Consider the following 14,208-nt stretch of genomic DNA (forward strand, 5'->3'; position numbering starts at 1 on the left):
ATCAGCCATCAGCACTTCTAACTTCCCCTCTTTCCTCAGCTTTGCTTTAAAGGTAAAGCTACCCCATGACACAGAGTGACTTCTTTCATGATGCCTGTATGTTTGTTCCTATGTCAGACTGTTGTCACAATTGTAGAGGCTTCTGCCTCTCATTGAGCCTGGCCCAGAATGAGCTCCCAGAACATTAAAGCGTTTTATATGTGGGAGCTGCAGTGCTCCTCCTAACAGCCAGCAAGTATCCCCCAGTTCAACACTATGTGCATCACTGCTATAAAACACAGGCTTACATTAGGTTTGCAATATCAGAAGAAATTAAGTTTGAAACCTTTTACTATATGCCAGACTGAGTCTAAACAGACATGGCAGCACACAAAAGAAAGTGTTTCCACCAGAATAATACTGTCTTTCTGGTGCTATGCCATTGCTTAATAATATCTTTTTATGACTGTAACTTTCACTGCCTCTACAAGTCAAATGAATGAATGTACAATTTTATTAGATAGATTTCCTTTGTTTCACGTAATTATTAATTTTCTGGGTTGAATGTTGCAGGAATGAAGGACACGCATCTCAACAGAGATCTTACAGTAAACAAAATATTTTTATCACATACATCCCTGATCAAGTTCTTATAAGCCTTATATGTGTTTACTCTATTTTCCTGTGAACATCATGTAATTATATTTTTGTTTACCTGATGAAGTCTCTGGAAAGCTTGGAAAGAAAATTTTATAGCATCTTCAATCCTTTGTCATTATAAAATGGTGGCTGTATTTTGCAGAATATCATGAGAAGCGCTTTAATGCGGGCTCTGTTCTTGCAGCGGTGGACATGGATGTGTTGAGTTACTGTTTTGAAACTGAAAGTAGTAAATCTTGAAAATTTGCCATTTGTAAAACAAGGCTGCTCCAAAGAAGAATTTATTTTTAATATTGTTTAATCTTGCAGAGCAGAGTCAGTTACTTTAAATTGTGCACCTGTATTTTTCAAAATCAAAATCAGATTTTTTTTAACATCCTTATATTTTTGGAAGTGCAAGTCGGTCCAAGTAGCTGTCCTTGAAAATAAGATGCTACAACATACCAAGATAACAGCATGTGTAGTCAGGCAAGTTAAGTAATTGAATGTCGGTACAAAAATGTTTTTTATGTAAGTCTGATTCTTGACAATTCTTTAAAAAATTGTAAGTAAACATAAGCTATTACTCTTTAGCTCTCAAAAATTCCATGCGTCATCTCAAGGATACTTATGGGATTGTGTGGAATAAACAGAGCCAGCTCATCTATCAATTATTTGATGAACAACTGGACATAAAGAGGAAGCAAACTGCTGATACACAATTGTTAATAAATAGGACTTTGAGGATGCAGCGAAGGAAAAAGTGGACAGCTTTTGAGGGCCTGGAATACCTAAAAATAGACTGCACAAGGTCATCGTCTGGGGGATAAATGAGGGTTCATTTTCTAAGGGGGAACTTCATCTATTGGCTCCATTACTTCATAAAAATGCCTTCCACTTGCTCAAAAGTAAGCCAGTACAGTAGGGAAGTAGGGTAAATGTGGCCCTACATTGTATGAGGACACTTGTTCCTGCAGAAAGTATTGCTGTAGTTCTTTAGAACTTAGGTGAACTAAGGCACACTCCTGCTGCTAAGCTTTGTGTTTGACAGCCCCATTCGTTCTCACTTCAAACTAGTCACTGTCTCTCTTGCACCAAACCCATCTCTAATCTTACAGAGCTGAAAATTCTCCTTCAGTTTTCATATGCAATTCAAGGTCTGTATGATACTGGTATCAAGGTGACACTTTTTAACACATTTTCTTCCTTCTCTTTAGCTGGCAGGTGTATTTGTAGACTGTTACTGTAATTGCATATAATTAAAAAGAGTTGGAAAAAACTCTTTAACTTTACTAAGTAAAATAAACACTATCCACCTGTATTGTACCAGGGGATATTTTCTCATTGTTAGCAGTTCTATTCTTCAGCATTAAGGTTTCATCAATAACTGGATTTTTATTGTTTTGGTTTGTTTTTGTGATCAAAGGAAATAAAAGGGAAAAATTATTTTACCCTATATGAGTGACAGACACCACTCATCTATTTTGGGGGTGTTAGTAATATTTTTCTCCCTCTTTGTAAAATGAAGCCAATATTTTCTGTTTTAAGAGTTTGCTATTTTCTGATATTTGTTTTAAATTGTGAGAAATCAAATCTCAATATTGACAAGCCCCGAAAACACAAACCCCAAACTTTTCCCATATGTATATTGCACCAGCATCTGCCTGGTGCTCTTCCTCTGTGAGCCTTTTGCCTTGATCTCTCTGCCAAGCTGCACTTCATGGACCATTTTGTCTCTAAATAGGAGCAAAAGGAGCTGGCTTGTTTAAAAATCAAAGTCTGTTCCTCTACTGTGGCTATTCAGCAACCTTGATTTGTGTCTCTTGACTGTGAGGTGTCTCTCCATTTCCTCAGGTTTTCTTCACACCTTTAACCACTGTTATCTTACAGATTGTTATGAGCTAGCCAGAAGAACTGGCATAGAAAAAATAAGCAGGTGGAAAAAGGTGCCTGTAATTTTCAGTGGACGGTCAGAACACAATGTAATTACACCATTGTCAATTGGTGACATCCACTTAAGTCAGGTTCATGTGTTAGTACCATGGTGCCAGTCACGATGTTTTATCCACAGGGAGACTTGGATCCCTGTCTCAGAGGGAACTCTACTCCAAGCCACACTTTATGTTAAAACGAGGGAGTTTTTTTGTCTCCATCTGCTTGACAGCCTTGAGAGTTAGATTTTTCTTTTCCATTGGACATACTAAATGAAAAAAAAAACCTTTGGTATTAAGAAATTGTATAACATTGATTTGAAATAACCAGTATTTTTATGTCATCAGGGCAGTTTGATTTTGATAGCATAGGAATATAAATTAGAAATTATTTTTGTTGTTCGTTAACACGTTGCACAGCAATTTAATTAGTATGAATTTAGTCACAATTTTCAGCTTTCAGCTGCCCAGAGAAGGAAGTGCCAAGACCTGCATTTTGTGCTTTGCGTGCTCTTGAGATTAGGCACTTAGATTAAAATTAATGCTTCTGTGAACATTGTGATAGATTTTTTTACTTTGGAAATGTCTATAATGCATTATATATAGCATATAAAAGAACCTATTTTGATTTGACTGAATTTGGTAGTTGGAAATGTACTTTTCTCTGCTTTGTAAATATGCTGCACAGTTTAAAATGCTCCTTTTTGAAGGACTGTTGGGAGACTTGTGCATTTTGAAGTTTCTTGAGAAGCATCATAGAGAATTTAACATGCAGGAAGAATAAACGTGTAAATAAATGTATAGAAGGTGCCTAAGTTAATGCTTTTATTTGTTTAAAATATTTACATGTCTCCTAAATTTTTAGCTGCAACATGAGAAAGCTGAACTGGAGCAGCATTTGGAACAGGAGCAGGAATTTCAAGTGAACAAACTGATGAAGAAGATTAAAAAACTGGAAAATGATACAATTTCGAAGCAGCTCACCCTTGAGCAGGTAACCCTTTCATTTCACCATTATGACTGAGAAAAAACCCGTGTTTTGTCTTAGATTTGACTTAATGTTTTAAGCATGTAAGAAACTGGGCAGTATTGAAAATATAGAAAAGTCAGTTCAAATTTCAAAGCAACAGAAAAGTAACATAATTTATTATGAGAAACTTGGATGGTTTTTTTTTCATGGCCATTAGATCTATTAGTAGCCTTTCTGTGGGTCTTCATGTCTGCTGGACGACAGTGACTTTTGCAAATGCTATTTTGTCAATGCTGTTTGTTGCTGTTCATCAGCTTCCACTCATGCTGCTGGTGAGAAAAGGCTGACATTTCTGATCGTGTTAAGCACAGTAGTAAATGATCTGTTCGTGGTCTTGTGCTCTAGGTCACGTTTTGGTGGCAGCTTGGATAGCACAGCCCTGGAACTGTGCGTTGTCAGTTGTGTGTATTTTTCAGACGCCTTGAAGTTCAACTACATCCAGCTCCCTTTCTCCTTAGACAGTCATGAAGATAGCAGAAATAAAACACCACTTGTTTGGCTGTGTTTCAAGAGGATGTTTAGACATTGGGATTGCTCTTATGTCTGATTTTAGGCATCTGCATCAAAGCATCTCAGTGGTGTCAGCAGGAGACCTTTTGACTTAAAGGGTAAACTGGTGAAACCTGTAGGCTTGTTAAAGGACTGCAGATTTTCTGGTGTGTGCAGGTTCAATAATTCAGGTGGTGTAAGTATAGTGTGTTATCTCTGATTTCTTCTGCTGTGGAACTTTTTTGTTGCTGGTAATCTGAGTTGTTACCGGTTTTGTATGATTCTCCTTTTTCTGTTGACATGGATAAACTAGTTAATGGCTGTCTAAATGAAAAAGTGAGTTCTCTTGATTTTCCTGGTAATGTTCTATATAGAGAGACCTATGGAACAAACTGAAAAATTAAAAGGTAGGAATAAGTAGTTGCCAACAAATCCTTACCCAGCATGGAAATTAGCATGAGGTTGAAATAACTCTCTTAGCCACAAGGTGGTGGTGGCTGCCACTTAACCAAAATGTAGTTAGCTTAACTACTAAGCTGTCATAGTCTTTAAAATGCTAGCATGAGCCACAGCTGAAATCTTCATGGTATTATTTTTGTCTTGTTGTTCTGGACAGACAGATTTGTGAAATCATAAAATTTGAAACTTGTTGCTGCATCTAAATGTCAATGATAAACTGTTCAAAAAGCATAGATGCACAAAGGTCTTTAATATCTGGCTTGGAAAACTTTGTGAAGATGTTAAAATTTGGCTGTAAGTCTTGCTTAGAAATTCCATGTGAGTTTACGTGTAATTCACCATATGCCTTTGTTTTCTCTCACAGTAAGGTAGAGTAAATGTCAGGTTACTTAGGGCTTCAGCACACTTTCTTTCCTCACACAAATTAAAAGTGCTGATTGCGCTAATTAACCAGATGAAGCAGCAACCTTGGGGCATGTGCTGCGCCTTGCAAGAAGCAACCCCACATTGTGAGGAGAGACATGTTGCCTTTATTGCACACAGAGGGAATTAAGGAACAGGGATTGCCATAGTCTGTAACACAACCTTCAGAACACCTATTAAACTTCCAAGGGCTTGGAAGGAAAACTACAGCAATGCTTTGAGCTGGGCTGCATTGAGATCTACCACTAATCAGTGAGCAGATAATTACAGCGTATGTTCACTGAAATGCTGTTTTTAAAATGGAGAACATGGATTATCTATGCTTTGTGTTCTTTCTTTCTCCTTCGCTTTTTTTTATCTGAACTGCTTATACCACAGGTGATCAGTAGGTAGCTGATTGGTGGTTGCATAGAATATTATTCCTTAATAAAAATTAAATTGGATCTTAGGATTCAAACATGACCTGAAATAATTTCTTAAGTCAGCTTGAAGTCAGCAGAGCATTCTTCTCTGAAGGCAAATGGTGAAGAAATTTACAGCATGTGACTGTTTCATTAACTGAATGGCTCAGTTAAAACAAGCAATAATGTTCTGTGTTACAGTTCAGTGATTTGATAGGAAATAAATAGCTGTCAGGATTGCCCTACAGAGGCCAAGTGTGTGTAGTCTTCTGTTACTAAGTGTGTGTAGCCTTGCTGTTACTATTTTTAATTGCTTTTCTGTTTCATACAGTGTAGTGATAAACTAGAATTGATGCAGTTAGGAGATGAGAAATAGCAACTAAACTGTTAATAATCATCTCCTATGTCTGCTTTGAAAGGAGAAGAACATGAGATGGTCAGATCTTGGGGAAAGATTTTCTTGGAAAGCAGCACAGAATTAAAGCTACAAAGGGCAAGGTGGAGATGAGAAGCAGAGAAGTGAAATTTGGGATAGTGGGCATAGGAAGAGTTGAGCATATGAAACTTTGATTTGGAAGACCTCCATTTCAGGAGGGAATAGTTGAGTTTGTTAATAAGTTGGCAAGACATTTGACAAAGCAATAATACAGGGATACACATACAATGGATATTTTAGCTGCATTTTTAAGTAAAGTGTGTGTGAGAGAGTAAGAAGAAACACAGGTGGGTGGTAAGGTTAAAAGGAATTTTCCTCTGAAGGGAAGGTTGAAGTCTGAAAAGCAGGCAATGCTTCCTTGTTTCCTCGTTTTAATGGTCAAAATTAAGTGATGTTTGATTGCTCTGAACCCCTGTAGAGTGACACTAGTATTTACAGAGCTGCTGGCTTGGTCCTGAGCATAATCCCATCCTGCTTATTTTATTTCAGAATATTACCAAATTTGTAAAAAAATTCATTGACTGGAGTACATTTCAAAGTACACCTGAAACTATTGAGTACCAAGCCAGATGCACCAGATGTTCTTTTATTATTTACAGCTGTGAACAGGATGCTGCAGTTGCTTCTGCTGTACATGCCATTCAAGGTGTTCTTCCTCCAAGCTTTAAAATCCTGACAGGAGGAAAACTGGCACGATACTCATGACCAAGAAAGGAAGATGTTTGTTTCCAGAATGTTTTCATATTACTGAAAATGTGGAGTTCCAGATCTATTTCACCTAGTTTCTTTGGTGTTTGGTCAGAGCAGCTTCAGAGCACAACACATTTGTGTATTGTTTGTGATTTGGCTTATTTGTGTATTGTTGCTGATGGTTTGACTTTGCCATTGTGCGTACTCACCTACAAGCAGATTTAGTGGACTGCCTTGGTAATGGTTGCTGTAATACTAAATGTAATCTTAGTTTTTTCAAATCCAGGCTTATAAATAATTTACTCTGTCTTTAAATTCCAATGTTCTCTTCTTCCTGCCATTATAAAAGATACGGATTTCTTTTCACCTGTATGTTCTTAGTGGTTTGTTTGTTGCTAGTTCTAAACGTTGTTGTAAAAAACTGAGTAGTTGAGTCTGAGCCATGCAGCATTGAAATGATGCAAAAAGCATTGCTGCAGAGGTTGTACCTGCATTCACACTTTCTTCATCATGTGATTATCTAGATAGCTGTGCAATATAGTGGAGATCTGGGTTTTGCTAATGTAGAAGCACAGTGTGCAGATTCCCAGGACATTTTCTGTTGTTTCTTCCCTCTGGACGTTCCCAGCCCCAAGTGTTGGCCAGACTGGCTGAAGAGCCCTGAGGCAGAGTGCCCTGCACTCTTGGGGCTGAGCCCTTTGCTTTCCTACCACTCTACCTCCAGCTGTGTGGGGAACAAAGTGTTGGTCAGGATCCAAATTCTTATCCTCATGGAGAGGCTGAAGCATGTTGCTTCTGACTTTTCTTATATTGAGATGTAGGTTCCCTGAGCTGTTAATGTACATCGGGAAACTCAAACATGGAAAGATTTGCTAGACAGTGTTTCTCAAAGTGTGCTCCCTATTACTCATCAACATATGTCTGCTTCTGTTCACAGTAACTAATTCCTCTAACCTTTTAAGGAAGAAGTTGCACATTCATTAAACTTGCACTGGTATCTGAAGTGTGTAAGGTTATATTTTGTTTGGGTTTCTCAGTATTAATTTAGTGGTTAGCACTAATAGTTTACAGATTTAGATGCTGCAATATCCCTTCAGCCAGTGATGTAATAAATGGAAATAGTTTAATTCTGTTTTCAGTCTTTCCATTCTGTAATGTGAGATTTTTTGCCCAGCAGAAAAGAGGTGTTAACTGAGGCTTGACTTGGAAAAATGCTTCCATGCTATTTTCCACATGTAAAGGAGCTGATCTGTTCCCAGATATTTCATCATTGACAACTTTTTGAGTTCAGCTATATTGCTAGAGAGTAAGATTATCTATGCCTCCTAATATTCTCCTGTCTTAATAATACTTGTATCTATAATTAAACACTAATAATAGGTTTCTTCTTCATCTACATTATATCTTCTTTTATTAACTTTAGAGTAGAAGGTTCTACATGGTATCTTTTTTATGTCTTTTATTAACTTGTAGTAGAATCAAGAATGCTTGTTTACACGATAAGTGAACGTGATTAACGTCAAATTAAGCTTTTAATTTTATAAAACCTTTTCTAAGATAGCATTACATTTGTTTTGCTAGTAAGGATTGATTCAGTAACACTTAAGGCAGTTCATATAACTTTTTCTTTACTATTTTTGTTATATCTAACAATATCTATTTAGTTTATCTAACACTAGGCACATGAGGCAAACATTTCCACTTCTGGATTACTTAACTGTGATTCTTCCACTAAAAACATCTAAAATGTTTCAAAAGTTTTACAGACATTGCTGTACTGAACAGTAAATTCAGTTAGAATTTGATAGATTCATGGAATAGGAGATGTCTTTAAATAGATTTGTCATGTCATCAGTGCCTGAATGTCCAGGGTTCATGCTCCTGCATATTGGCCAGAGACAAATTCTCTGAGAAGAGCTTGTGTTAAGAGGATAACACCTGTGCAACTATTGAATCTCTTGATTTTTCCAGTGCGTTGTACCTGAATTGTGTCTCTTCTTCCCCTTCTTCTTGCTCCTGTAAAGCATTATGTAAAATGGTGTTGTTGGAGCTTTCCTAATGACAATTCCTTGCAAAAAACACATGCCCATCATTTTCAATACTTGTTTTTCCTCTCCAGCTAAGACGTGAGAAGATTGACCTTGAAAATACTTTGGAACAGGAACAAGAAGCACTAGTGAATCGTCTCTGGAAGAGGATGGATAAGCTTGAAGCAGAAAAACGGTTTGTCCTGTTACAGTGCACTCACAGCTATGGGAGAGGTTTTTAATACATCATGTTCTGGATTAAATATGTTCACCTCTGTCCCACAAGAGTTGTCTAATCTGTGAAAACCTAGAAGATTTAGTAGTTCCTTGTTTGCATGATGCCACATTGATTGCTTAAAGGACATTAAACTAACCAGTATAAGAAATTACCTGGGAAAGCTTGAAGGAATTTATTGAATTTTTTCAACTGCTAGCAGCCTGTTTTTAAAGCTTCTAGTTTGTGGTCAGCTTTAAATTCATGGTATTTTACTGTGTTTGTTACATGAGAATCTCTTGTTTTTTCTCTGTCTGCTTAAAGAAAACTTGAGCTTTTTCTCAGTGGTGTGCACTCATGTCATTGGGACTTCCCAATGCTTTAGTAGAAGTTAAGACAGTGAAGCTATATATTACTGGAACAGCTGAAATTGAAAATATGTATGAAAGCAACCATCTCTTAAACGTTATAGTAACAAGAACTCAGTCTGGGGAGGAAGTAGGAGAGAATAATGATGAATGATTATTAATACCTTATTTTTTTATGTATTTACTGTTATGTTAACGTGACCCTCTGAGGCTGGGGCCTCAGAAGACACCTGAGCCTGAATAAACTGCAGGTTTTGTAGTTTTATTTTACAGAGCCCTGCTGTGTGGAAGGTGCTCTGAAGAATATGTGATATTCAGCAGTGGTAAATAAATAGCAGGATGATCCTTTGGTAGGATTTTTGTGTATCTTAGATTTAAAGCCTTCTTTAGGGCAAAGCATTTCTGGTTTGATTTATCTCAGACTGTGCCCCTCCCGTGAGGAACTCTGCTGGAGTCACACCCTGCTTTAGTACATTGTGTAGCACACATGTGCAAAAGGTTGTGCTTGCATAGTGCTGTTCCTGCTCTCCAGGGCAGCATTGAATCTGGCCTATCAACATGTTCCTTCTAAAATTTCATGCTTTCAGGGTGGAAAATATTCCTATGTTACCTCCAAAAATAATCCTTTAGAATCTTCAATATCTACCATGTGCTTATTTCATAACAGACTTTCATTACTCCTGAATTTACCATCAGTTATTTGAAGTGTTTGAAACCTTGATTAAGTGGAACACCTTAATACCTTTCTGTTTGAAAATGAAAAAAAAAAGGAAGTCTATTTTTCTGTCCTTCAGACAATGTCTGTGAAATTCTTTTGATAGTGGTGAAATGCAGAAAAGCCTGTGTTTCAAGATAAACATTCTTTACTCATACTCATCATTAATCTTCACTATGTGTCCTTTCTCCAAGAACATAAATGTAAAAACTTACAAGAGATTAAATTATTTTTTTTTTGGCAAAAAATTTGTGTAGTAAGTATTGTTTGAGGACAAAACTGAGGTAACTATTTATAGTCTAAAATTTGTTTTTCCTGAACTGCATGCTGTAATATTTTGGAATGTCAGTGTCTGAATACATTAGAAAATTCTTTTGTACTAGGACAACAATTTTTACCTTTTTTATTTTGAGTTAAACACTAAACATTGTAATTCCTCCCCAGTTTACCTCCCCTCAAAACAGTAGTTAAAATAAATCCTACATACCGGTCAGAATCCTTGCAGTGGCTTTCTTGGGGATACAAGAGGTTTTTATTTGAATGGAAGGTAAAGTTTGCACTATTTTTCATACAGAATTTTGCAGGAGAAATTAGACCAGCCAGTATCTGCTCCACCATCACCCAGAGACATATCAATGGAGATAGACTCTCCAGAAAATATGATGAGACATATCAGGTTTTTAAAGAATGAAGTGGAGCGGTTAAAGAAACAACTGAGAGCTGCACAGTTACAGCGTGAGTAAATGACTTGTTTAAAATCTTCTGAAGTTTTGCATTGTAAGATTTTTATATGTACTTTCTTGAGTTTAAATTTAAGGTAGAAGTGGAAAAAATTGGGCAGGTTTGGATTACAGCATTTTCATAATTGCAGTGTTATTGCTTGTTAATATATTTATACTATAGTTTAGGGGGTTCTTTAGTTTTACTAAAAGGATGTCTGAAAGAATCAAAAAATAATCCTTGACTGTTTTGTGCCAGGAAAAAAATTTTTTTTTTTTTTTTCCAGAAACTTAGCAGTATTACATAGAAATTTTTCAAAACATATTTTTATGGCCTACTTGCAGGAGTCATGTTGCAAACTAAGAATTATTCAAAAGAATTAACAGCTAGCAAAATAAAGGTCAGCTGTATATCAGAATTTTTACTTGTTAATGATTGTGGCAACCTAAGGCAGCTGTTGAACAGTATAGCAGCATTAATTTACTGTGTTCTTTCCTATGTAAGATGGCTTTGAAGCATAAAGAGCTGCCGAGAAGTTACCACATTCTTACTGTACAGGGCTGGGATCCCTTGCCCAGCAGTGGGACCTGCATTTTGCCCTGCCTTTCCAGGAAGGGGCTGTGCACTGAGCACATGGGCTCAGCTGCCAGGAGGCTGCTGGCACCTTTGCTTGGACTTCGCAGTGCCAGTCCTTCATTCCTTCAGAATCTAAAATTCCTGTCTGAGAGTCAGCAGTTCTGCCTGGTTCCGAGTCAGTAGCATTACACTGTAGTTGGTAAGTGAATAGATAGCTCATCACATGGCCAGAAAAATTTGGGCAAATGCAGAACAGTCAGTGTCATCCTCCTCTGGCCAGCCAGGCTAACTGGAATATTTGAACCTCTGTTTCGAAAAAGAGCTTGCTAGAGGCAGCAGCAGCCTTCCTTCAAGAAGGAAGATGATCCAAGAGATCAAGAGATGATGGAACAAGAGTGTTCTTTCACAGAGACCTTGGGCACAAGTTTGTTGCATTAATAATTTGTGGCTGTTATAAGAAGATAAGGACAGCTAATCTCTGTACTTGCAAATTCTGCACTGCAGCCTTCACTTAATAAAGTTCAGAACAAGAGCAAGGCCTTAGATTAAAAGTACTCTTCGTGCAAATGCAGCCTAATTAATTTCATTTTAAGTATCCTCTATTTTTTAAGTGTTTTCTTTTTGAACTACTATGATTTAGAGTAAAAAACTGAAAGCATCAATGTCAAATTCACATTGAAAGTAAGAGCTAGGTTTAAAAGGACTCTCTTGATGGGGAGCCGGATTTTTCCCCAGCCAGCTCCCGGCACCAAGCCAAGAGTGGGCTGCTCCTGGAAAGCAGGGCAGCTTAGGGCTTATGCTCTACAGCAGTGGCTGTCCAGCGTCGAGGGCAGGAGCAAGTACGAGGGAGAGGTCTTCCATGTGGCTTCCAAAAGGGATTTATTCTCTTGAAGGTTCCAGGGAAGAAAGACAAAAGATACAGGGGTACAGCAACTTATGTATGGGGGAGGAGCAAGAGGAGTGTACAAACAATAACCCAATAGGGAAGACTCAGGGGAGGAGCACAAGGTGGGGTTACAGAATACATAAACCAATGGGGAACACAAGGGGAGGAGAGTGGGGCACATGCTCCAATAGGGCTTGGAGGAATAGGGGAATTCCAAAGGGGGCGGTCCAGGCAGGGGTTGGCACAAGGGAGGATTGACAACTTAATGGGAGGGGGAACAGGGAACATTCGGGAACAAGGGGCAGGTATCAGGGTGGATTGGCAACTGGGGTAGGAGGGCACGATTGGGACCAAAGTATTAACATGGGGGGGAGGGTACAACTTAACAATCAAGAATGTAATTGAATCAAATATAATGAACAACAATGCACCGCAACATCTCCCCCTTTCTTGATTTGAAAAGGGAGGGAGAGATGTTTGGGAATATTACTTAATAGTTTACAAAACTAAAATTAACATTATTAAGCTAAATTAATAAGCAATATAAAAGCATTTGAGACTTTATCAGGGATAAAACAACAGAAATGATGATTCTTAAATGAATGAATACATCTTAAGGAGTTAATAGAAAATGTAAAATCATTACTATTAAAATTAGTGTTATAATCTACTATTAAATAGTAACAGAAATTTACTTAACAAAATTACAACAAATTCTTAAACTTCATATTTTAGAATCTTGTGCCTTTATAACAGAAACCCCCCCACAATGCATTTGCTTCGCTTTATGGGGTACTAATAACATAAGCATCTGATAACAAAATATATTAAACAAATAGACATAAAGCAAATAAAACCAGAAAAGAAACACGTAAGAAATTTTAACAAAACTGAAAAGGTTTTATAGTCTTATCTCCTCCGGTTCTTGATCTTCTGACCAGGAGGGGTGCAGTTCCTTAATCTCCTCTTCTTGAGGGGCACAGTTCTTAACCTCTTCATAGTGAAGGGCACAGTCCTTAATGTCCAGCTCCAGCTCTGGCAGTGGTGTTATGGGTGCTGCCATTTCAAATGTTTCAGCTTTCCCAGAGGGGGTGTGACCCATGATGGAAAGGGTGCAGCTTGGGAAACCATTTTGTGAACTTCAAGGGCTATTAACTGGGAGTGGGGGAACTGGTTGGGGGTTAGGGAAAGGTCCCTGGCAGTTGGCGCCTTGCTTCCAGGGCAAGGGTACCGAGGAGGTTGTGGGGAGCCAGGGAGTCGGTAGCAACCCTGCACCTCTTGGTGGGTTGCTTCCCCCAGCCTACCCAGTTTAGGGGAAAAAGGGTTAGGATCAGGGGATGAGGAAAAGGGGGCTTTGGAAAGAACTGGGGAAAACTGACATGGCTGTTTTTCCACCTTCCTATCATCTTAAAGGGTAACATTTGTCCCCAGAAGTATCTCATCTTTACCTCTCCGGGGGACACGTGGAAAGTGGAAAAACAACCATCTGACAAAACATTTTAACAAATCCCAAGAAAACTTCAGGCCCCCTCCCACCAAGGTTCCCACAACTTGGGTAAGAATCTCCATCTGTTGCCCTGACAGACAAGCACCCATCCTGTCAGGGACAACAAAATCCTCCCTCCCCTGTGGCAAAATGTGAAACTTAAAAGAAAAGGGCACAGTGACCACCCTCAGCTCCCTTTCCACTCGGGGCATCAACCAACCTCCCTTCTTCACACAAATCTACTTGTGAGGTCCCAGTCCATTGGGACAACTCACCAAGAACAGTAACAAAAATTGTCCATAAATCTGCTTGTGAGCTCCCAATCTGTTGGGACAACTCACTAATCGTCCATAAATGTCCACTGGTGAGTTCCCAGTCCGTCAGACAACTCACCAATCATCCATAAGTGAAAGTAAAACCAACAACAACTTCCACTTGCGAGCTCCCAGTCCCTCGGGACAACTCACCACTCCATTGGCCACTGAAACAGAAAGCCACAGACGAGGTCCCCTGCCCTGAAGTAATCCTCTTGGGTGCTGGAGGGTTGCTACTTCACCCCTGGAAGAGCCACCAACCAAAAAGTGGTGTACTCACCCAGGGGCACTGATGCACCAAAAGGCTTCACTCCTGGAGAATCCTTGATTCCCCGGCACAGCCACTCTGAGGGGTCCCAAAGGGCCCCACGTTTGGGCGCCAGCTGACGCGGAGCTGGATTTTTCCCCAGCCAGCTCCCGGCACC

At 38.7% G+C, this 14,208-nt stretch overlaps 1 protein-coding gene across 1 annotated transcript in view; it reads left to right on the top strand.

Annotated features, from left to right (window-relative positions):
- Positions 1-14,208, top strand: part of CCDC6 (coiled-coil domain containing 6) — a 56,234-nt gene that overhangs the window by 25,406 nt on the left and 16,620 nt on the right. The window contains exons 4-6 of the mRNA XM_015632449.1: positions 3,415-3,543; positions 8,597-8,700; positions 10,376-10,536. Coding sequence (XP_015487935.1) covers positions 3,415-3,543; positions 8,597-8,700; positions 10,376-10,536 — 394 coding nt within the window. The remainder of the gene's footprint in view (positions 1-3,414; positions 3,544-8,596; positions 8,701-10,375; positions 10,537-14,208) is intronic.

This window comes from Parus major, chromosome 6 (assembly GCF_001522545.3).
Source record: "Parus major isolate Abel chromosome 6, Parus_major1.1, whole genome shotgun sequence".
Taxonomy (NCBI): Eukaryota; Metazoa; Chordata; class Aves; order Passeriformes; family Paridae; genus Parus; species Parus major.